General features: G+C 38.5%; 1 protein-coding gene across 1 annotated transcript in view; it reads left to right on the top strand.

Moving 5' to 3' along the window:
• The window catches only part of prpf8 (pre-mRNA processing factor 8), a 52,936-nt gene that overhangs the window by 17,113 nt on the left and 13,341 nt on the right, over nt 1-22,482 (top strand). Inside the window, exons 8-30 of the mRNA XM_043718513.2 lie at nt 4,204-4,309; nt 4,415-4,725; nt 5,762-5,951; nt 7,121-7,240; nt 7,987-8,121; nt 8,877-9,006; nt 9,179-9,375; nt 9,979-10,185; nt 10,616-10,779; nt 10,894-11,020; nt 11,165-11,357; nt 11,907-12,094; nt 14,054-14,292; nt 15,181-15,327; nt 16,753-16,963; nt 17,736-17,852; nt 18,672-18,919; nt 19,125-19,304; nt 19,389-19,524; nt 21,171-21,340; nt 21,536-21,665; nt 21,745-21,891; nt 22,161-22,321. Of these exons, the coding sequence (XP_043574448.2) occupies nt 4,204-4,309; nt 4,415-4,725; nt 5,762-5,951; nt 7,121-7,240; nt 7,987-8,121; nt 8,877-9,006; nt 9,179-9,375; nt 9,979-10,185; nt 10,616-10,779; nt 10,894-11,020; nt 11,165-11,357; nt 11,907-12,094; nt 14,054-14,292; nt 15,181-15,327; nt 16,753-16,963; nt 17,736-17,852; nt 18,672-18,919; nt 19,125-19,304; nt 19,389-19,524; nt 21,171-21,340; nt 21,536-21,665; nt 21,745-21,891; nt 22,161-22,321 (3,954 nt within the window). The remainder of the gene's footprint in view (nt 1-4,203; nt 4,310-4,414; nt 4,726-5,761; nt 5,952-7,120; nt 7,241-7,986; nt 8,122-8,876; nt 9,007-9,178; nt 9,376-9,978; nt 10,186-10,615; nt 10,780-10,893; nt 11,021-11,164; nt 11,358-11,906; nt 12,095-14,053; nt 14,293-15,180; nt 15,328-16,752; nt 16,964-17,735; nt 17,853-18,671; nt 18,920-19,124; nt 19,305-19,388; nt 19,525-21,170; nt 21,341-21,535; nt 21,666-21,744; nt 21,892-22,160; nt 22,322-22,482) is intronic.

Genomic DNA, 22,482 nt, shown 5'->3' with positions numbered 1-22,482 from the left:
AAAATAAAATCATCTGTATGATCTCATGATTATTTGAGATCCATTCAGTCTCTCAAGTTCTTTTGGTATGTGAGCAAACTTGTAAATTTCCTTTTGTCTGGAATGACAGTGCAAGGAAAAATTGTCAGAATGCTAAGTAGTGGGTTTTGTAATGGCAGTGGATTTATTTCCCCAGATAGGACTATCTAAAACAACTTTGAGTGGCTCTGTGGAAAGTACCTAACCTATAAAGAAAGTATTGAATGCACACCTAGACTTGGGAAGTTAAAGTTAACACGCTATTAAAATTTCTTGTATTATATGAGGACATTTTCTTTCAAAGCTCCCAAAAGTTTAAAAGGGAGAAGGGCAGACAAAGGAAGCACATGGTGAGGACAGTGCAGGGGAGAGAGAGAAAAGAGAAAACCTGCACAGTTACCGCCTTTGCTGTTTGAAATTGTGTGTCGCTGGACATCGGAGTGCATCTGGGAAAATTAACAAAGTGAAATTCACAACTAATCTTGGAGGAACTGTTGGGTGAAGTTCACAGCACAGAATCAGATAAGTTAATTGTTGTTTTAAGTCTGTCCAATAGAAAGGCAGCAGTAGTGGGTACAGTGGATTCTTTCTTGATTATATGTTTTTGGAGATAAGTCTCTTGATTAAACTTAAAATATAAGCCATAGCTATTACCTTAACCTGGGGCAGTGTTTGTATAGGAATAAGACGGTGTTATTTTCTGGGTCTGTAGATTGTGAAGGAGCAAAAATGGCCTTTGCAGTGATATGTACTTCTTGTCAGATGTGGGAGTTTAAAGAGAGTTTAAGGGTTACTGCGGATTATATCTGCCATAAATGCTGTTGGATGCAAATCTTATCAGATCGAGTGGATCGGTTGGAGAGACAAATAGAAGCGATGAGGAATTTGCAACAGCTACAGTATGTGATGGATGGTAGTTATAGAAAGGGGGAAAAGTCTCAGATGCAGTCACATTGATGGATTAACTCCAGGAAGGGTGAGAGAGGTAGGCAGCGAGAGCAGGAGTCTTTTGTGGATATACCCATTTCAAACAGGTATGCTGTTTTGGAAAATGTAGGGAGTGATGGATTCTCAGGGGAACGTAGCACGAACAGCCAAGCTTCTGGTATTGAGACTGGCTCTCATGCAACGAGGAGTGCGTCGGCTTCCAAGAGGTCAATTGTGTTAGGGGATTCTGTAGTCCGAGGTACAGACAGACGTTTCTGTGGCCAGCAGAAAAAAAGCAGAATGGTGTGTTGTTTCCCTGGTGCCAGGATCAAGGATGTCTCAGAGAGGGTGCAGAATGTTCTCACAGGGGAGAGGGGTCAGCAGGAGGTCATTGTCCACATTGGAACCAACGACATTGGAAGGGAAAAGGTTGAGACTCTGAAGGGAGATTACAGAGAGTTAGGTAGAATTTTAAAAAGGAGGTCCTCAAGGTAATATCTGGATTACTCCCAGCGCTACGAGCTAGTGAGCGCAGGAATAAGAGGAGAGAGCAGATGAATGCATGGTGAGGAGCTGGTGTATGGGAGAAGGATTCACATTTTTGGATCATTGGAATCTCTTTTGGGGTAGAAGTGACTTGTACAAGAAGGGCGGATTGCACCTAAATTGGAAGGGGACTAATATACTGGCAGGGAAATTTGCTAAAACTGCTTGGGAGGATTTAAACTAGTAAGGTGGGGGGGTGGGACCCCGGGAGAAAGTATATTCCTGTCAGGGTGAAAGGGAAGGCTGGTAACTATAGGGAATGCTGGGTGACTAAAGAAATTGGGGGTTTGGTTAAGAAAAAGAAGGAAGCATATGTCAGGTACAGACAGGATGGATCGAGTGAATCCTGAGAAGAGTATAAAGAAAGTAGGAGTATACTTAAGAGGGAAATCAGGAGGGCAAAACGGGGACATGAGATAGCTTTGGCAGATAGAATTAAAGAGAATCCAAATGGGGTTTTACAAATATATTAAGGACGAAAGGGTAACTAGGGAGAGAATAGGGCCCCTCAAAGATCAGCAAGGCGGCCTTTGTGTGGAGCCACAGAAAATGAGGGAGATACTAAATGAATGCTTTGCATCAGTATTTACTGTGGAAAAGGATATGGAAGATATAGACTGTAGGGAAACAGATGATGACATCTTGCAAAATGTCCAGATTACAGAGGAGGCAGTGCTGGATGTCTTGAAACAGTTAAAGGTGGATAAATCCCCAGAACCTGATCAGGTGTACCCGAGAACTCTGGGGAAGCGAGAGAAGTGATTGCTGGGCCTCTTACTGAGATATTTGTATCATCGATAGTCACAGGTGAAGTGCCGGAAGACTGGATGTTGGCAAACGTGATGCCACTGTTTAAGAAGGGTGGTAAGGACAAGCGAGGGAACTATAGACCAGTGAGCCTGACCTCGGTGGTGGGCAAGTTGTTGGAGGGAATCCTAAGGGACAGGATGTACATGTATTTGGAAAGGCAAGAACTGATTCGGGATAGTCAACATGGCTTTGTGCGTGGGAAATCATGTCTCAAACTTGATTGAGTTTTTTGGTGAAGTAACAAAGAAGGTTGTTGAGGGTAGAGCAGTAGATGTGATCTATATGGACTTCAGTAAGGCGTTTGACAAGGTTCCCCATGGGAGACTGATTAGCAAGGTTAGATATCATGGAATACAAGGAGAACTAGCCATTTGGACACAGAACTGGCTGAAAGGTAGAAGACAGGGTGGTGGTGGAGGGTTGTTTTTCAGACTGGAGGCCTGTGACCAGTGGAGTGTCACAAGGATCGGTGCTGGGCCCTCTACTTTTTGTCATTTACATAAATGATTTGGATGCGAGCATAAGAGGTACAGTTAGTAAGTTTGCAGATGACACCAAAATTGGAGGTGTAGTGGACAGCGAAGAGGGTTACCTCAGATTACAACAGGATCTTGACCAGATGGGCCAATGGGCTGAGAAGTGGCAGATGGAGTTTAATTCAGATAAATGCGAGGTGCTGCATTTTGGGAAAGCAAATCTTAGCAGGACTTATGCACTTAATGGTAAGGTCCTAGGGAGTGTTGCTGAACAAAGAGACCTTGGAGTGCAGGTTCATAGCTCCTTGAAAGTGGAGTCGCAGGTAGATAGGATAGTGAAGGCAGCATTTTGTATGCTTTCCTTTATTGGTCAGAGTATTGAGTACAGGAGTTGGGAGGTCATGTTGCGGCTGTACAGGACATTGGTTAGGCCACTGTTGGAATATTGCGTGCAATTCTGGTCTCCTTCGTATCGGAAAGATGTTGTGAAACTTGAAAGGGTTCAGAAAAGATTTACAAGGACGTTGCCAGGGTTGGAGGATCTGAGCTACAGGGAGAGGCTGAACAGGCTGGGGCTGTTTTCCCTGCAGCATTGGAGGCTGAGGCTAAACCTTATAGAGGTTTACACAATTATGAGGGGCATGGATAGGATAAATAGACAAAGTCTTTTCCCTGGGGTTAGGGAGTCCAGAACTAGAGGGCATAGGTTTAGGGTGAGAGGGGAAAGATATAAAAGAGACATAAGGGGCAACTTTTTCACACAGAGGGTGGTACATGTATGGAATGAGCTGCCAGAGGAAGTGGTGAAGGCTGGTACAATTGCAACATTTAAGAGGCATTTAGATGGGTATATGAATAGGAAGGGTTTGGAGGGATATGGGCCAGGTGCTGGCAGGTGGGACTAGATTGGGTTGGGATATCTGGTCGGCATGGATGGGTTGGACCGAAGGGTCTGTTTCCATGTTGTACATCACTATGACTCTATGACTCTTAACTCAGTCAATGAGGGTAGAAACACTGAATTGAAGATTCAGTGAACATAAAAACTTTGCTAAATAAGCAGATCTCCTGTAAGTTAGAGTTGAAATATGGTATCCTTTGTCTCTGGTAAACCCAGGGCCTGAGAGAAGAAAGAAAGTCATGTTTCTCCTGCTTGCTATCCAATGAACTTTGTTTGAAATTAGAGATGTATGGATATTAAGTAATGTTCTTGATGTGGTACTCCCCTGACGAAATCGCCTTCCTATATTCTCATGTGTGACTCATGTTGGTTTGGATGGGGCAAAAAACCATGAATCTGTTCCCCATAATAATTTAATTTTGAAATGATGAAGAAAATGTGCATTCTTGAGGTTAGGGTACAGATTGCTAAATTTGATATTTGCTGTTATTTTGGCTCTCATTTAACCTCTTCTTTGGATTTAAGGTATCACACGCCAAATGTTGTCTTCATTAAAACAGAAGATCCAGATTTGCCAGCTTTTTACTTTGATCCGTTGATTAACCCAATCTCTCACAGACACTCTGTTAAGGTAATCATGTCTACATTAGAGTAACTTCACTATTGCAATGAATTTCTACTTTTGAAATAAAATGAGCAAAAGATTATCACATGCTTTTTTTGCATTTCATTTCAGAGCCAGGAACCATTGCCTGATGATGATGAAGAGTTTGAGCTTCCTGATTGTATGGAACCATTCCTGAAAGATTCTCCTTTATATTCAGATCATACCGCCAATGGCATAGCGTTGCTTTGGGCACCAAGACCGTTTAACTTGAGATCTGGAAAAACAAGGAGAGCACTTGACATTCCCTTAGTTAAGAACTGGTACCGTGAGCACTGTCCAGCAGGTCAACCAGTCAAAGTTAGGGTTTCTTACCAGAAACTCCTGAAGTACTATGTACTGAATGCACTTAAACACAGACCACCGAAAGCACAAAAGAAAAGGTTGTATTAATGTTCTGTAATTTTGGTGTTTTCAAAGCATGTAAATCAATTCATTGGAAAATTAGATATTCTGCATCTCTCTAATTGAACTTGCTTGTCTTATACTTCAGCTTTGAGAATTAGTATTGTCTGAAGTAAAGTTAGAGGGAATTCCAGTTGCACAGGAGGGAAAGAGAGACCAGTGGTCAGCAGTGCTAGTGTACCAATTTGTTATACAGATGTTGAAGGATTGTTCATTGACTGCCTGGCACGTTAACATGCCTGCTGTTTAAGAATAAATGCTGGCCTGTTCAATGGTGTTAGAATGACAAAAGACACTAGATTGCTTTCACCATAACTTTGCTATCCCTGGCAAGTGTTAACTGCATAACAAGCCCACTGTCCCTCATAAGTAAAAATGTTAAATGACTCCTGTTTTTAAAAAAAAAGTGGGGGATTTTTTTATGTAGCTGTGATGGTGGCAGATTTTGATGCTGGAGAAAATGTTTCTGTTTTTGTTATCCATTCTTGGTAACCACTCCTTTGCATGGTACAGTACTTGTGGGAATATACAGGTGATAGGCTGATCTTAGGTCTTTCTGTTCTGATCATATTCAGGGTTCAAGTGTGCTATTCCAACCTCTCTCTCTTTTTGGACTTTTATGATTTAGTTGCCCTATTTCTCTCCTTATTGTAGATCTTTCTTGAGACTGATATTGCATGAACAATGTGAATCTGATGATATTCAAAGCCATGTTAGCAGAATTTTTAATGGATTATATTGCACTCAGGTTGGCAAACAATACCCAGTCTTCACAGGCACCAACATCCTGGATTTGCCATTCATGTAATGGTGTGAGGGAAAACAGTGGTCCCATTTCCTGCTTTGGCTATTATATCTTCTAACTGACGTAAATGTGCCATGCAGAAAAATATTTCTGGGCTGACGGGACCTCTTGTAAAGTAAAATGGGTTCCTTGTTTGGGAGGAAAAGCGATTGGTTCTTTACATTTTCAAACTTCACTTTGGTGCTGATGTTTAACTCTTCCCACTTCAGGTACTTATTCCGTTCATTCAAATCGACTAAGTTTTTTCAGTCAACCAAACTCGATTGGGTAGAGGTTGGCCTCCAGGTGTGCCGTCAAGGTTACAACATGCTGAATTTGTTAATTCACCGTAAGAATCTGAATTATCTGCATCTGGACTACAACTTCAACTTGAAGCCAGTGAAAACGCTCACTACTAAGGTAAAGATTATCTTGGTCCATCTTTTTCAAGTGAAGTGTCTCTCGACTTTGCAGTGCAGTTATGATTTGGAGGAAACCTGGTAAACCGAATCTGGCATTTGGCAATTTTAACTCTTTTCAGATTTCACTTAATGAATATTATAGATGTTTCAAAATTATTGCAATGGAAAATTATTTTATACTTTGATCTACTTTGTCATTTTGCCCTAAAAACTTATGTTTAATATTTTCTTTTTCTTTTGTACTGAAGATATCTGATAAACCAATATGTTGTTGGGTCTAGGTAGTTTGCCCTTGAAACCGGCACATTCTGCATAGAAACCCTATTATAATGGCTCTATAAATATTATTTGCAATTCGCAAGAACAAAAAACTGTAATTTACCTAAATTGTGTATAAATATAGACTAAAGCAGTTGTTAAAATAAAAGGAAATTTGTACCCACAAACGGACTTCAAGACGAGTTTATCATATTCACTGCATTTTCAAAGTATTTGTGTTTTTATAATTCAATGAACTCTGTTAAATTATCCAGTTAGATAGTCTATTCACATGCAAACACTTTGGTTCTTCAGTAATAACTGAGTCTGACTATCATGGGTGTAAATGTCATGTCAGTGGTTTGCATTAATACTCTTCAGTCCAGCACTAAGGGAATGTCATCTTTCAAATAGCATGTTAAACCTCTGCCAAAACACACTCATCAAGTTGGAAATCCAATGGTGGTCTTTGATTAGGAAAAGAAAAGTTCCCCAAAGGGGAACAATATCATTTGGCTAGAAACAAATTTATCTGTCCAGTTAATCATTTCTTTGCACAATTTGTTATTGTTCACAGATGTCATGTTGTCTGTGAAGCCAAGAATGAAATAACTCCAGAGAGGCTGGTATCTAGTCACTCTTTATTTACAAGTGGAGAGTCCTTGACATTGATCCAGCTTCCTCAGAGCCAGCTCTCAGAGTGAACATGATGTCTGATACTTCTGTCTGTATTTGTCAATTTAACAGCCCCAATCAAGGATCTCATATTTTGAGGTCCACCTGGCTGACCTTGTTACAATCATACCTGTAATTATGTTGATTTAAACTGAAGCAGAAGTAGATTTTGAACAATTGTTGTGGTCTTTAAAGAAAGTAAGGGAAAAAATACCAATATGTTCATTTTTACAGGAACGTAAAAAGTCCAGATTTGGCAATGCATTCCATTTATGCCGTGAAGTGCTACGTTTAACAAAGCTTGTTGTTGACAGTCATGTACAGTACAGGCTGGGGAATGTGGATGCCTTCCAGGTATGTCAATTTAAAAACAAAACTTGGAAACAGCTACTTCAAGTATATTGTGTGCGCTTGTTATGTCAGTAAATTTCAATTTGGAAATAATGCAAATACTGTCCACTTTCTCCTTTCTTATGCTACCTTTTACTTTGTCTTTTTCAAACTAATCTATGAATGGCATTTAACAATTGGGTTTGAGAGTATTGACTTTATTTACATTTGAAGAATTTGCTGTTCAGGTTCTTGAAGGTTTGTGTAATATTATGCCATTCTATGGTTACCACAAACAGATTATAGAATGATTGCGTGAATAAGTAATCACTTGAATGTATCAATATGATAAAAATAATTTAAATGTAGTATAGATATGTATTTTGGTCATTTAGTGAGTTGGTTGGGAATTGATATGCATTTTGGGTGTTAATTCTTTAGGCTATAACTGTAACAAAATTGTTTTGCACTGTATTGCTAGTGCAGTTGTGTTGCAGTGGAAGCCTGAGTTTGGGCTGTCAGATTGGAGTGAGATGGATTGAGATATTCTGAATGAACATTACCCTTCACTTAGCTTTTGTGTTGTTTTGAGCCTTACCGCCCACTATATGTTCAGTGGAGCTGTACATCAGCACTAAACTTGTAGTGTCTATAAATGGGCATGATTTTGTGCAAATAAGGAAAAGAATCACATTTTGTGTCAGTTATAATAAAACATTGGCTATGCTGTAAATCTGTGAAATTAAGTCTGATTTGTTTTCTGTCTCTAGTTGTCAGATGGATTGCAGTATATCTTTGCTCACGTTGGACAGTTGACTGGAATGTACAGATACAAGTACAAGCTGATGCGACAAATCCGAATGTGTAAAGATCTGAAGCACCTTATCTATTACAGATTTAACACTGTAAGCGCAATATTTTGAATAACTGATTAAACCTAAATTTGCAAATACACATTAGGCTCCCATTGCACATTTTAATTGGTCTCACCCTTGTCTTTCAAGAGTTGTAAATGTTAATGTAATTTTTATTTGTTCATATAATTTTGTCAGCAATTTTGTGATGTTTTGATAAATTTTTGGAACATTTTGAAAAAAGTACTTTTTCTCTTCTGACATTACCCTTACCTATCAAAATCATACCTTTCAGTAGTTGTGTGGGTTGATGTTGTGTTTTCACACCTTAGCCCCTGCTGTTCTCGAGTGCCTTGTTGCAAGATTATGATGTCTTTTTTTTCTTTCATCTCCATTTGAAAATAATTTTCCATCATTCAGTGTAATTGATTGATTGTTCAGTATAATTTGAATCTTCAGTGGTATAAAACAACCTTTAGTTTATTAGCTTCCGAAATGGCGGAGCAAGTCATTCATTGATCAACAGGTCAACTCTTAGCATGTGGATTGTAGAGGTTCAAGAAAGTAGGTCACCACCACCTTCTCGAGGAAATTTAGGGACGGGTAATAAATGCTGGCCAGTCAAGGATACTCATGATCCATGAATAAAGAAAAAATCATTTCAAGTGGTAGACTGCACTGACACCGTTTTCTTTTATATAGCATGAACTGTTCGTAAATTCAATGCAATGTATTTACTTGATATTCTGTGCTTTTAAAACCACTGGTAGTTTTCTAATAACTGTGGTCCATATTTAATTTTGCAGGGACCAGTAGGCAAAGGGCCTGGCTGTGGATTTTGGGCTGCTGGCTGGAGAGTGTGGCTTTTCTTCATGAGGGGTATAACTCCACTGTTGGAGAGGTGGTTGGGAAACCTGCTTGCCAGACAGTTTGAAGGTTAGTAAGATTTGTATTTTTAAAAAAACCTTGTACATACTCTGAAGGTGTAGTGTTCTTGAAATCGTAACAATTGGACTTCCTTCCTGATCGCTCTTGAAGAAATTTGTAAAGATTCTCCAATCTTAGTTAACTGAAATATCTCCCACTTCTCCCAACCCTCTCTGATCAGGTCGCCATTCCAAGGGAGTAGCTAAGACTGTAACCAAACAGCGTGTGGAATCTCACTTTGATCTGGAGTTGCGAGCTGCTGTTATGCATGATATCCTCGATATGATGCCTGAAGGAATCAAACAAAACAAGGCCAGGACAATCTTGCAACATTTGAGTGAGGCTTGGAGATGCTGGAAGGCGAATATTCCTTGGAAGGTACGTATTTCATGACCTATGAGTGAATATTGTATGAGCAAGAATATGCTATTCCAAAATATTTCTTCAGACAGTAGTTCTGTGTTCCATTAAATAAAAAACTGGATGTCTTGTTTATTTCTAGGTATACTTTGAATATTGTCATTATCCAAGCAAGCATAGAATCCTGGCTGTAGTCCACAGTTCTCAGATATACTTTTAAACCAATCAAGTCTGTCCTCCCCCATTACAAACTCACAGTTACATGTGTCTTCAATTCTTTTGCACTACATTATTAAATTCACCAAAACAGAATGTTGAGTCCTAGGCTTTCTAAAGATATAGCTTATTTTTGGGACTAATTATTTATTTATGAGCTGTGTGTTGAAGTGTGCATTTTTGGCACTTCTACTGTCTCTTTCACTCTTAGTGAAGCTGTTGGGATGGGCAAGATTTATTTTCTGCTCAGGATTTAATTATGAGCATGCGTTTAAAGAAGAATCCATACTTAATTTTGAATCCATAAGTTTTCTAGTTGCCTTATAGTTTACATGTAACTGAGGTTTAAGTGTAAAACAAAAATTTAAAAACAAGACCTGTTGAGACTTGGTATTGTTACAATAGGTTCCAGGGCTGCCAACTCCAATTGAGAACATGATCCTTCGGTACGTGAAAGCCAAAGCTGACTGGTGGACAAATACTGCACATTACAACAGAGAACGTATTCGCCGTGGTGCAACTGTTGACAAGACTGTGTGCAAAAAGAATCTGGGACGCTTAACCAGATTGTACTTGAAGGCAGAGCAGGAAAGACAGCACAACTACCTGAAGGTAAGTTCTCTGTGTCATGTATATTAATGGAAAACGTGACAACATTTGCAAGTTGTGCTGAAAATCTTGAGAGTGCAGTGTGGATAACCAAACATAGTCCTCTACTGATTAGTAAAAACGTCCTTGTTTGAAAGAACGTAATTTATATCCACTGCTCATAAAAGAGCAAATTCAGTGAACTTTTTTAAAAATAGAACTAGATAATTGCTTCAGAGCATGAAGCGACTCCAAAACATTGCATGGAGGTGCTCCTAGATTTGGACGACTACTTTCATTTAGGGGGATAATAAACTATTTGTAAAAGTAATCATAATAAAGTATTTTACATAAGTGATCTAATACTCATATCATTTATTTGATCATGTTGCACATTTTCTCTAAAAGCCAGAATGATCTAATTACTTGGAAGTAATAATAATCTGTTTAATAGGATGGTCCCTACATCACTGCGGAAGAAGCCGTTGCCATCTATACCACCACTGTGCATTGGCTAGAGAGCAGGCGTTTCTCTCCAATTCCTTTCCCTCCTCTTTCATACAAGCATGACACAAAGCTTCTGATCCTGGCTCTCGAAAGATTGAAAGAAGCTTACAGGTAAAAATGCATACTTGTAATTGAAATTGCAAATTGAAATGATTAAAACCATTAATGTCAGACTTTACTTAATTTTACACAAGTTTTTCTTCCATTTTGTGCATTTAATTTCAGTGTGAAATCAAGGCTAAACCAGTCACAGAGAGAGGAACTGGGTCTAATCGAGCAAGCCTATGATAACCCTCATGAGGCTTTATCCAGAATTAAACGACACTTACTTACTCAGAGAGCTTTCAAAGAGGTTTGTAGAGATATTATAAATTTCTACATTGTACCTACCCAGTTCTAACCATTTACATTGTCATCTTGTATCTGCACATTAAATTATGACAGAAGTGTTATTCAGTTTCATAATGTTAGATTTTTTTAACCTCTCCTTTGAAAGGTTGGTATTGAGTTTATGGATTTGTACAGCCACTTGGTACCTGTTTATGACGTTGAACCATTGGAGAAGATCACTGATGCTTACCTTGATCAGTATTTGTGGTATGAAGCTGACAAGCGACGGTTATTCCCTCCATGGATTAAGCCAGCTGATACAGAGCCTCCTCCATCTCTTGTATATAAGTGGTGCCAGGGTATGTTAATATTACATGTTAAAACTTTGTCTTTTGCAGATTTTGACTGCATTCATTAAACCTTTGTTTAATTTCATTTTGTGGACAACAGAAAAAATGTATTTCAACTGATAAAAGTATTTCTGCCAAATTATTTGGCACTGTGTAAGGATATTTTTGCAAGTTTTGTAACACGTTGCAGCGAATGTCTTATGCAAATTTAACTTGCATAGAAATACGAAGCATGGATTTTCAGTTACCACGCAGACAAATACTCCTTGAGTGGCACAACTCAAGTATTGCTAAACTTTCATTTGTGGAAAGTTGCTTCCAATGAGGAAGAGAAATTGTGTATATTCTTCCAGCAACATATCTTCATTTTAATTGTGACCTATTACATGTGTGATGTAGCGCAAACTTTTTAGGTCTGTTGAGAAAATTAACCTATTTGCATTAATCTAAAAAGATAAAAAGAAAGTTCCAACTTATTTTTAGAAATCTATGTATTGTAGAACTGAAAGATTTAGCTAATGTTAAGATTTATTATTATTTAATGGTTTCTTAACGCAGGCATCAACAATCTTCAGGATGTGTGGGAGACAACTGATGGTGAATGCAATGTCATGTTAGAGTCGCGATTTGAGAAAATGTATGAGAAAATTGACTTGACTTTGCTGAACAGATTGCTGCGTCTAATTGTAGATCACAACATTGCTGATTACATGACAGCCAAGAACAACGTGGTCATCAATTACAAGGTTTGCATATTTTCTGATATGCTGATGGATAAGTAATTTCAAACTGCATCGAATATAGACTGATGTTCACTGTCAAAATTATACAAGTATAGAATTCTTACAACATTTCAGTGGAATAGAAATTTTTTTGCATATGTTGTTAGGTTTTGAAATTAAAAATGCAAGAGATTTTCTATAGCAGAATGCATTTTTGACGATGTACTATTTCAAACCTTGATGGCTGTAAAAGAAGTGATGGGTGATTTCAACCTGTCAGACAAACTATGATATTATCATTGGAAGTTTACAGCACTAAGAGGCCATTTCGCTCGTTATGCGTTTGTGAGAACAACTTGGCTAGCCCCACTCTTCCATCCTTCATCCCACAGTCCTGCCATATTTTTCTTTTCAAAACCTTATTCCCATTTGAAAATCATATCTTGCTGTTACTCCTGCGCATAGGAGAAGTGTCTCCTCATCTACTCGGTCTGGATTCTTTATGATTTTGAATACCTCTATCAAATATCATCATCTTTAATTTCTTTAAAGAGAAGTACCTCATCTTCTCAGCATCCTCCATAAGCCCTCAGCATCACATATTCAGTCTCCAGTTGTTTTCTGTCACAATATTAAGAAATAATATTGAAAGCACTGAATACTACAAAGGGTTCTGGTCCTGATAACATTCTGGCAATAGTACTGAAGCACTAGTGCTCCAGAAATAGCAGTGCCCCTAGCCAAGCTATTCCAGTACAGCGGTAACAATGGCAATGTGAAAAATTGCCCAGGTATTTCCTGCCCTGAAAAGCATTTATTACCTGATCAGCCTGTTATTCATCAGCAAAGTAATGGAAGGAATTTCATTATTGCCATCAAGCAACAGTTACTTAGAACCACTCCTGATCTATTACAGTTTTGGTCCAAATAAGAACAAAAAAGCTGAACTCCAGGGTTGAGGTGAGAATGACTTCCATTGATAGCAGGGTAAATTTTCACTCTAGTGTAACATCAAGGAGCCTTAGCAAAACAGCAATGTATGGAGATAAGACTTGCTACACTTTGGAGTCTTATCTGGTACAAAAGTAGTTTGGGTTAATGAAGGTCTTATTTCTGGGATGCCACTGCAGTCGTAACACTCAGCCATCTTCAGCTGTTTTACCGATGACCTTATATCCAACATAACACCAGAAGTGGGGATGTTGACTGAGAAGTAAACAAGGTTCAACACAATTTGTGACTCCTCAGATACTGAAACTGTTCATGTCCATATACAGCAAGACTTGAATAACCTACAGGTTTGGGCTGATGAACAGCAAATAACATTTGCACTATATAAGTGTCCAAGCTAAGATCATTTTGAACAAAAGGAATGTAACTACCTTGCCCTGGGTATTACCATTGACCAGAAGTAGAAATGGACAAGACATATAAACACTATAGCTACGAAAGCAGGTCAGAAGCTAGGAATCTTGCAGCAAGTAACTCACCACCTAACTCTAAAGTTTGTCCACCATTGCGAGGTACCAATCAGGTGTGTGATGGAAAATCCCCTATTTGTCTTGATGATTACAGCTCCAACAGTACTCAAACCTCAGCACCATTGGATAAAAGCAATACACTTGAATGCCATCCCTTAAATGCAGTAATCTAGATGAAGCTAAATCAATGTTTTACAAACCTTGAACATAACCTGTTTCTTTTGTATTCTGTCTCTTTATTAGGCACAAGAGTTAATTTGCTTTCTTGCTACTTTGATTGATGTTATGTAACTTTGTAGTGCTGTTTTCCTGAAATCTTGTTCCATTGCAGTAATTTGCAGTTGGATATATTCCAAGAATTAGGCAGTTGTCACGTTAACAATTGGATTGAATGTCTCCTGAAATAGAGCGCATTATTGGTAGTAATTTTGTTATTGTAGCTTCAGTAGTGTTTTGAAATGTTCTATTTGGGACAGACTTATTCTTTCCTTTTATACAAAAGGACATGAACCACACCAATTCCTATGGCATTATCCGAGGGCTCCAGTTTGCCTCCTTCATTGTCCAGTACTATGGGCTTGTGCTGGATCTCCTTGTATTGGGTCTCCACAGAGCCAGTGAAATGGCTGGCCCACCACAAATGCCAAATGATTTTCTGAGTTACCAGGACGTTGCCACAGAAGTTGCTCATCCTGTCAGACTTTTTTGCAGATATATTGAGCGTATACACATTTTTTTCAGGTAAGAAAACATTTCCTCAACCTTGAAAAATAATGTATGAATTTCATCAATTCAAAAACACAGGCAAAATAATGAATTTCCTTCTCAAACATTGTAAAAGGCAGCATTTCTTGGTAAAAAATGGCAGTTCATTTCAAGCCCAATTATGTAAGCTTCTGACATTGCTAATTGCAAAATAATTTTTGAACATTAATTTTGCTTTTGGAATACTTAAATTTCAAAGTACTTTTTATATCATGCTCTCTTTGCTTGAAAGCATGGTCTGCTGCTGCTTTCGTGGTCCACAACTAGTTCAAGTGTATCTAAATTATCTTCCTTCGTTTGTACATTTAGACAGTGGGTGTGAATGTACTTCTCAGGTTCTGAGCCAATTTTTTTTCCCCACTGAATAAACACACAGACTTTCTAACACATCATTTGACGACAATTGGATATTGATCTGTGAGAGATCTTTTGCTCTTAAAGAGCTGCTTTGCCTTGGCAGAGCACCCCAGTTGCTGCTGTTCAATACAAGTCGGCAATTCACATAATGATTACAGTACAGAAGAAAGCCATTCATCCCATTTTGTCTGTGTCAGCTCTCCAAACAAGCAGCTGCTTTAGTGTATTTTCTTACCCTTACCTGTAACTTTGCACATTGTACTTTTTCAAATAATTGTCGTGTTCCTTTTTGAATGTTTTTACTGAACCTTATAAATCCTTTACCCCGGTACCGTGTTCTAAGAAATTTGATCAGGGCAGTAAATTCTATGCTATGGGTTCTCTCTCCATGAAAATTAAAGTTAGGATCCTCTAATCTGGATGGCTCAGTTATAACTTAGGCAGCCAAAGAGCTGATGAGTGAATACGTCTCTTCAAGTGCATATAATAAAATCTTTCAATGTTCAGGTTTACAGCTGATGAAGCCAGAGACTTGATTCAGCGCTATCTTACAGAACACCCTGATCCAAACAATGAGAACATTGTGGGATACAATAACAAGAAGTGTTGGCCGAGAGATGCTCGTATGAGGCTTATGAAGCATGATGTCAACCTGTAAGTGTCTTACCTAATCATTATTGACCACTGCAAACATTTACCTGATGGTTGCCGGTTTGATTTATGCTACATGTCATGAATCTGACATATGTCCTCACCTCAAACCTAAGCTTAATTTTTGCATGAACATTGCAATCACTGTCGGATTTTTTTTAAGTCCCCCTCCCACTCCACCAAGGACATGCAAGTCCTGGGCTGCCTCCACTGCTAAATGCTAGCCACCCGATGCCTTGAGGAAGAACACCTCATCTTCCACCTTGGGACCCTCCAACCATACAGAGATCAATGTGGATTTCACTAGTTTCCCCATTTCCCCTACCCCCACTTTATCCCAGTTCCAACCTGGCACTGTTCTACCTGTCCATCTTCCTTCCCATCTATCCATTCCACCCTCCTCTCCAGCCTTCACTCCCACCTTCGTCTATTATTGCATTCCCAGCTACCTTCCCTCAAACCCCCCAACCCCACCCCTCTCCCATTTATCTCTCCGTTCCCTTGGTCCACCCCTCATTCCTGATGAAGAGCTTATGCTCAAAACATTGCCTCTCCTGCCCCTTGGATACTGCCTGACTGACTGTGCTTTTCCAGCACCACACCCTTCGACTCTGATCTCCAGCATCTGCAGTCCTCACTTTCTCCTGAATCTTGAATGCATAAGCTTTATTCCAACTCTGACTTCGTACGGGTTGTAAAAGGTGCTATCATTTGAATAAGATATTAAGGCAGAGTCTCCCTGGTCAGCTAAACATGGAAGGTCTCATTACTGTTTGAAGAAAGCAAAGCAGAGGAGTCTTTCCAATAACGTGCTACCTAAATGCTAGTCCTTTTCCTTCTCCTTCCGATATTGGTATTTTCTATCTTTTCGTGGACCAGTGTCACAACTGACTAAGATCAGGAACAGATTTGTTCCAAACTCTACACTCAAGATGTACTGCTGGCTCTCGATGAAATTGATTAGTGTGTCTAAATTAGTGTGTAAGCATTGCATATAAAAGGTTGTTAAGATCTATATTGATGAGCTTTGTTGTCAAAAGAAAATTACTAAGAGATTGCAAAGGAGGTTTGTAATTTAGAAACAACAATTTATTAATTTTACTGTGCTTCACAGCTCTATTATAATTGACTGATGATGTTAGTAATGTGTCACAACTCAGCACAGATTTTTGGAATGTTGTAAAAGAACAGGACCTGCCTGTATGGACACTAACTATCTTCTAAGCTAAGCATAGAAATCTGTGGAATTTAAAATCACCTTGAAAATTTTTACTGTTAGAAGTTTGCATTCAAAATCTTAAGTGAACTGCCAGTAGGGATAAGCAAAAGATTAAACCAGTTAACACAATTTGATGCTGCCACTGAAAGGTTGTTCATTCATGCTTGATGCCTGTGTTTATTAATTGCTGATAAATTACTCTCTTGTAGTGGTCGAGCTGTGTTTTGGGATATTAAAAATCGACTACCTAGGTCTGTTACCACTATTCAGTGGGAGAACAGTTTTGTATCTGTATACAGCAAAGACAATCCCAACCTGCTATTCAACATGTCTGGTTTTGAGTGCCGCATTCTTCCTAAATGTCGTACTAGCTATGAGGAATTTACTCACAAAGATGGAGTCTGGAACTTACAAAATGAGGTACAAACTTTGCAATTGTAATTCTGTACCTAATAGGAAACACATTTCTGGTCTGACCTGTTACACCATCACTTGACCTTCAGTATCACACGTTTTGAGAAAATAATGGATATCAGTTGAATATGGTAGAAATAATCAGAAAGCAGGAAAGCAACTGGGGAAAGTGTGACTCTTAATATTGAAAAGTGTAGTATACAGAGGAACCTCATTATCCGGCATTTGATTATCCGAATATCGACTTAACCGGCAAGATCGCAATGTCCTGATGCTCAGCTAAACTATGTTATCCAGCAATCGATTATCCGGAATTTGATTAACCGAACGAAATACTGCCTGTCTGTGTCCATCTGATAATCGAAGTTTCTCTGTAGTTGAAAACCATGGAATCCAGTATGATAAACACAAGTAGCAGTATATAGAAATATACTATTGTGTTTTAGAATAAAATCACCTTGAAAATTTTTACTGTTAGAAGTTTGCATTCAAAATCTTAAGTGAACTGCCAGAAGGGATAAGCAAAAGATTAAACCAGTTAACACAATTTGATGCTGCCACTGAAAGGCAGTGTTGAATTCCCCAAATATTAATTGTATTTCAAAAAAATGAAGGTAATTGACTCCTTCAACTCATGGATATTGGATAATTTGTAAATTGGATATTAATAACAATGACTGTACTTCAAAAGTTACCTTTATTGTTTTTGAAATGGATTAATGTCTTAAGTGTTTTATGCAATGCTATAGTAGTGTTTTTTCTCTAATTTGTATTGCAGGTTACCAAAGAACGCACAGCTCAGTGCTTTCTCCGAGTGGATGATGAATCCATGCAACGATTCCATAACAGAGTACGTCAGATCCTCATGGCTTCTGGCTCCACCACTTTCACTAAGGTATGTTTCTTGTACTGACATTGTATCAAGCACTTTTGTTTGAAATAGTAACATGGAATGTTGAATGTTTTTAAACTGCAGCATTAACTAAGTCGCCTGTGTTTGCAATGGATGTAAGTTGTGTCAGAAAGTTTTGAAAATTGCCCTTTTATTGAAAGTTATGTGTTGGGACCTCTCGCAAGTCCAAACTGGGATTTGCCTGGAAGGTTTTACATTCCAATGTTAATTCCCCTACATCCAGAATGCTCTGAAAAAGTCTCCAGCTCAGATTTGAAGTCATAGACTTCATAGTGTTCCAACTTACATGTCTGGATAGTTATCCAGAAAATGTCAGACAGATAAAAAGCATGTGTAACATCTATATAACTGTCCCCTGTTTGATGTTGCAAAAGAGTGTGTGTCTTATCTAAAGATTTTCCATGCAATTCTCAACAAGGATTCATGTATTTGGTGAGTTCTCCATCTGAAGAACTGCCAGAGGAAAAAAAAAAATTAACTCTTAACTTTTGAGTTGGTCATTTGGGCCATCATTTCTCTGCTGGGCCTGTTGTGTTGTGAGGGACAAATATATACTGTTTTTGGCAGAAAAGATGTAAGACTTGAACAATAGGATGTAGTAATTTGAAATTAATTTCAAAAGGTTTTAAGCCATCAACTTTAATCAACGAGGTGTATGTGGATGAAGTGGGAATATGGCATTGAGATAGAGGTTCAGCCATGATTGTCAGCTATGAAGGATGGTATGGGCTGAAAGGCCAAATCCTGATCTTAGTTACTGTGTGTTTAAATAATCTGTATCATAATCTTTGTGTTTTTTAGATTGTGAATAAGTGGAACACTGCTCTGATTGGCTTGATGACCTATTTCCGTGAAGCAGTGGTTAACACACAGGAGTTATTAGATCTTTTAGTGAAATGTGAGAACAAGATCCAGACGCGTATTAAGATTGGTTTGAACTCCAAGATGCCAAGTCGTTTTCCACCTGTGGTGTTCTACACACCTAAGGAGCTAGGCGGTCTTGGGATGCTCTCGATGGGCCACGTTCTCATCCCACAATCTGACTTAAGGTACTGTCTAAAAACACATTTCCTTTTCACTGATTTACTCCATGTACTAGAAAATGTGTGATGTAGCAATTCACAAAAGGTGTGCATGTAACATTGTGCAAATCTATTTAACATAATGTTGACATTTTCCTTGTAACTTTTTATAAAGAAATCTTCCATTTTAAGTTACATGGCAATTTAAGCACAAAGCTTTTACATTTTTTAGGTGGTCCAAGCAGACAGATGTGGGCATCACTCATTTTCGATCAGGTATGAGTCATGAAGAGGACCAATTGATTCCTAATCTTTATCGTTACATTCAGCCTTGGGAGAGTGAGTTCATTGATTCACAGAGAGTATGGGCAGAGTATGCACTGAAACGACAGGAAGCTATTGCACAAAATAGGTCAGTTTTGTCATTTTTTAAACAACAGTAGTAATAAGATTCTGATGGTAGTTTGGTTATTTCACAAACTATTTCTAATTTCAGGCGCCTAACTTTGGAAGATCTAGAAGACTCCTGGGATAGAGGTATTCCACGTATTAACACATTGTTCCAGAAGGACAGACACACACTAGCTTATGATAAGGGCTGGAGAGTGAGAACTGATTTTAAACAGTACCAGGTATGATTTCTTAAAAGAAAAAAGTTTTTGTAAATATCCATTCATCAAACCATCATTTATTTCGCTGTTCTGGCTCTGGATTGCCATCTTAATGGATGGATTAACATAGCAGCTTGCAGCCCTTCCTCAGTGCTGTTTTCAAAGCTTGACACTTGTGCAGAAGATGCACAAAATCAATTGTTTAAAAAAAAGTTTACCACCCTGTGGCACAACACGGGAATATGAGTATACCATCTAGCCTGTCAAGTCTGCTAAGTCTTTTGATAAGATTTTGATTGCTTGTACCTTCAACTCTACATTCCCATTTAACCATGATAACCTTTCACCCACTTGCTTAAAAATAATCTATCCACCTCCGTCTTAAAATAATTCAAAGACTCTGTTTCACCCGCCATTTGAGGAAGAGGAGAAGTAAGAGAAAAGTTTGGAATTGACCATTTAAGATGAAATTCTACAGATTTTGCTTCTGTTGGATGTCCATTTGGGTATTCCTCAAGGGAATGTCCTCCCAATACTGAATTTAGTATTTAGGCTGGGTTGCTAAATGCCACACTTGCATTGAGTCATCTCTGTTGAGAGAATCTTTAACTATGTCCCCTTATCTTGTGATGGCTGTTACCATCATTGAATCCCCCACTATCAACATGCTGAGGTTACTATTGACCAGAAACTGAACTGGGACCTACCATGTAAATATTCAACTGCAGATCAGAGAACGACAGTTCTGTGGCAAGTAATTTGTCTCCTGATTTCCGTAAGCCTGCTACCAACAACAAAGTACAAGTGAACAAGTTGAGGGTGTGATGGAATACTCTCCATTTCTGTGCATGAGTGCAGCTGCATTGCAGAAGCTTAACGCTATCTCGGACAGTGTAGCCCATTAACTAGGCAAACTGTTCATGCTGTCTGCTACCGACAAACCAATGGCAGTATTGCATGCCATTGTCTACAAGGTGCAGCAGCTCACTAAGACTCCTTCAAAAACACATTTCAAACCCATAACTTTCACCATCTAGAAGAAGAGGGGCAAAGATGCACAGGAAAATCATAACCTGGAGCTCTCTTCCACGCCAAACTCCATGCTGGCTTGGGAACTATTATCATTGTTTTGTCACTGTCCCTGAATGCATTTTGGTGTATATATGGCACACAGTCTACAGCAGTTGAAGAAGGCAGCTCACCACCCTGAAAGCAACTAGGAATGGGCAAGAACTTCTGGCCTAGCCAACAAATCCCACAAACATTAATTACTATTTTTATTTATTCTGTGAGATGAATGCAATATGAGGAGTTTAACTTATAGAATTAGTACGTTGGTGTTTTGTTTCAACGTTTTATCCCCATCTGTTGTATGCACACAGCAATACCTACACTTATGCAACCAGGTACTCTAATTACTTTGTCTCAGCCGTGAATAGCATAACTTCAGTATTGGGGAAATAAATTTCAAACAGTGAAGTTGGGCATTAACAAAATTTCCAACTGGGATTTGGGCTTATAAAAGTGGCTTATAACCTTATGTACCGTTACGTATGGAATAGGCAAATTATAGCAGGCAGTGTAATAATGGTTAAGAAAATGTGTAATGTTCCTCCTTCCTTAATTATTGAAAGATATAAGTAGCTAACAATTTTTGTTGTTCCCAGGTGTTAAAGCAGAATCCATTCTGGTGGACCCATCAGAGACATGATGGCAAGCTATGGAATTTGAATAACTATCGTACTGACATGATCCAAGCACTAGGTGGTGTTGAAGGCATTCTCGAGCACACTCTCTTCAAGGGAACTTATTTTCCAACATGGGAAGGCCTGTTCTGGTATGAGGTTTATTTTCAAAAACAAGCACATTATAGATTTAATGTATATATAAGGAGATCCTGTGGCGATCTGTTTCTGATCATTTGATCATTATGTACTCTGAGAAAAGAACATCTGCATCAACTTCTGTTTTATATTTGATTTGTGGTTATCAGCAATGGGTTTTCAAATTTTCTTAAAATCTATCCTTGCAGGGAGAAAGCAAGTGGCTTTGAGGAATCTATGAAGTGGAAGAAGCTGACTAATGCCCAGCGATCTGGTTTGAATCAGATTCCCAACAGAAGATTCACTCTTTGGTGGTCACCAACTATCAACAGGGCTAATGTAAATTTGTGATGTAATCCTAAGTTTATTTACAAAGTAAGTTGTCAAAAATGATCTGAAAATATTTTTTCACCCTCAGGTTTATGTAGGCTTCCAGGTGCAGTTAGACCTGACAGGAATTTTCATGCACGGCAAAATCCCTACTCTCAAGATTTCTTTGATCCAGATCTTCAGAGCCCATTTGTGGCAGAAAATTCATGAGAGCATTGTTATGGATTTATGTCAGGTCAGTGTTCGGGCTACTGTTTTATTTTCAGAAGACCTTTCTGTTGGTTTATGGTGGGTGTTGACATTGAAACTTCGCAACAAGGGGAATGTAGGAATTCTAATTCTAAAAGACTTGTGCTAGGGAATTTAAAAAGAATGTGCATGGAAAAAGATGAAGTGAGCAGTTTAATCTTCAGAATCAGGTATAAAGTTCAGATTGTCTTGTTTGTAAGCTTTTGAGAATTGCCATATCAGATTAGATTTTAAATGATGAGATTTTCTTTGTAGGTCTTTGATCAAGAGTTGGATGCTTTAGAGATTGAGACTGTGCAGAAAGAAACTATTCACCCTAGGAAATCCTATAAGATGAATTCTTCCTGTGCTGATATTCTGCTATTTGCTTCATACAAGTGGAATGTTTCTAGACCATCACTACTTGCTGACTCAAAGTATGTCCATTCTACCATTTTGTTGGAGAATAGTAGCTCTGAAGTATGATATATATTTGAACCATTTTTATGTTCTTAACATTCATGTTAATTGTGGAAAAAAAACTCCAGTTTCATTTTTTATGTTTTCATTTTGAATCATATTGTATATACTAACCAAT

Source organism: Chiloscyllium plagiosum, unplaced genomic scaffold (assembly GCF_037043375.1).
Source record: "Chiloscyllium plagiosum isolate Xiang-an unplaced genomic scaffold, Cpla_swu_hap1 HiC_scaffold_31, whole genome shotgun sequence".
NCBI lineage: Eukaryota > Metazoa > Chordata > Chondrichthyes > Orectolobiformes > Hemiscylliidae > Chiloscyllium > Chiloscyllium plagiosum.
The sequence above is the reverse complement of the archived record's forward strand: the minus strand, read 5'-3'. Positions and strand labels throughout refer to the sequence as shown.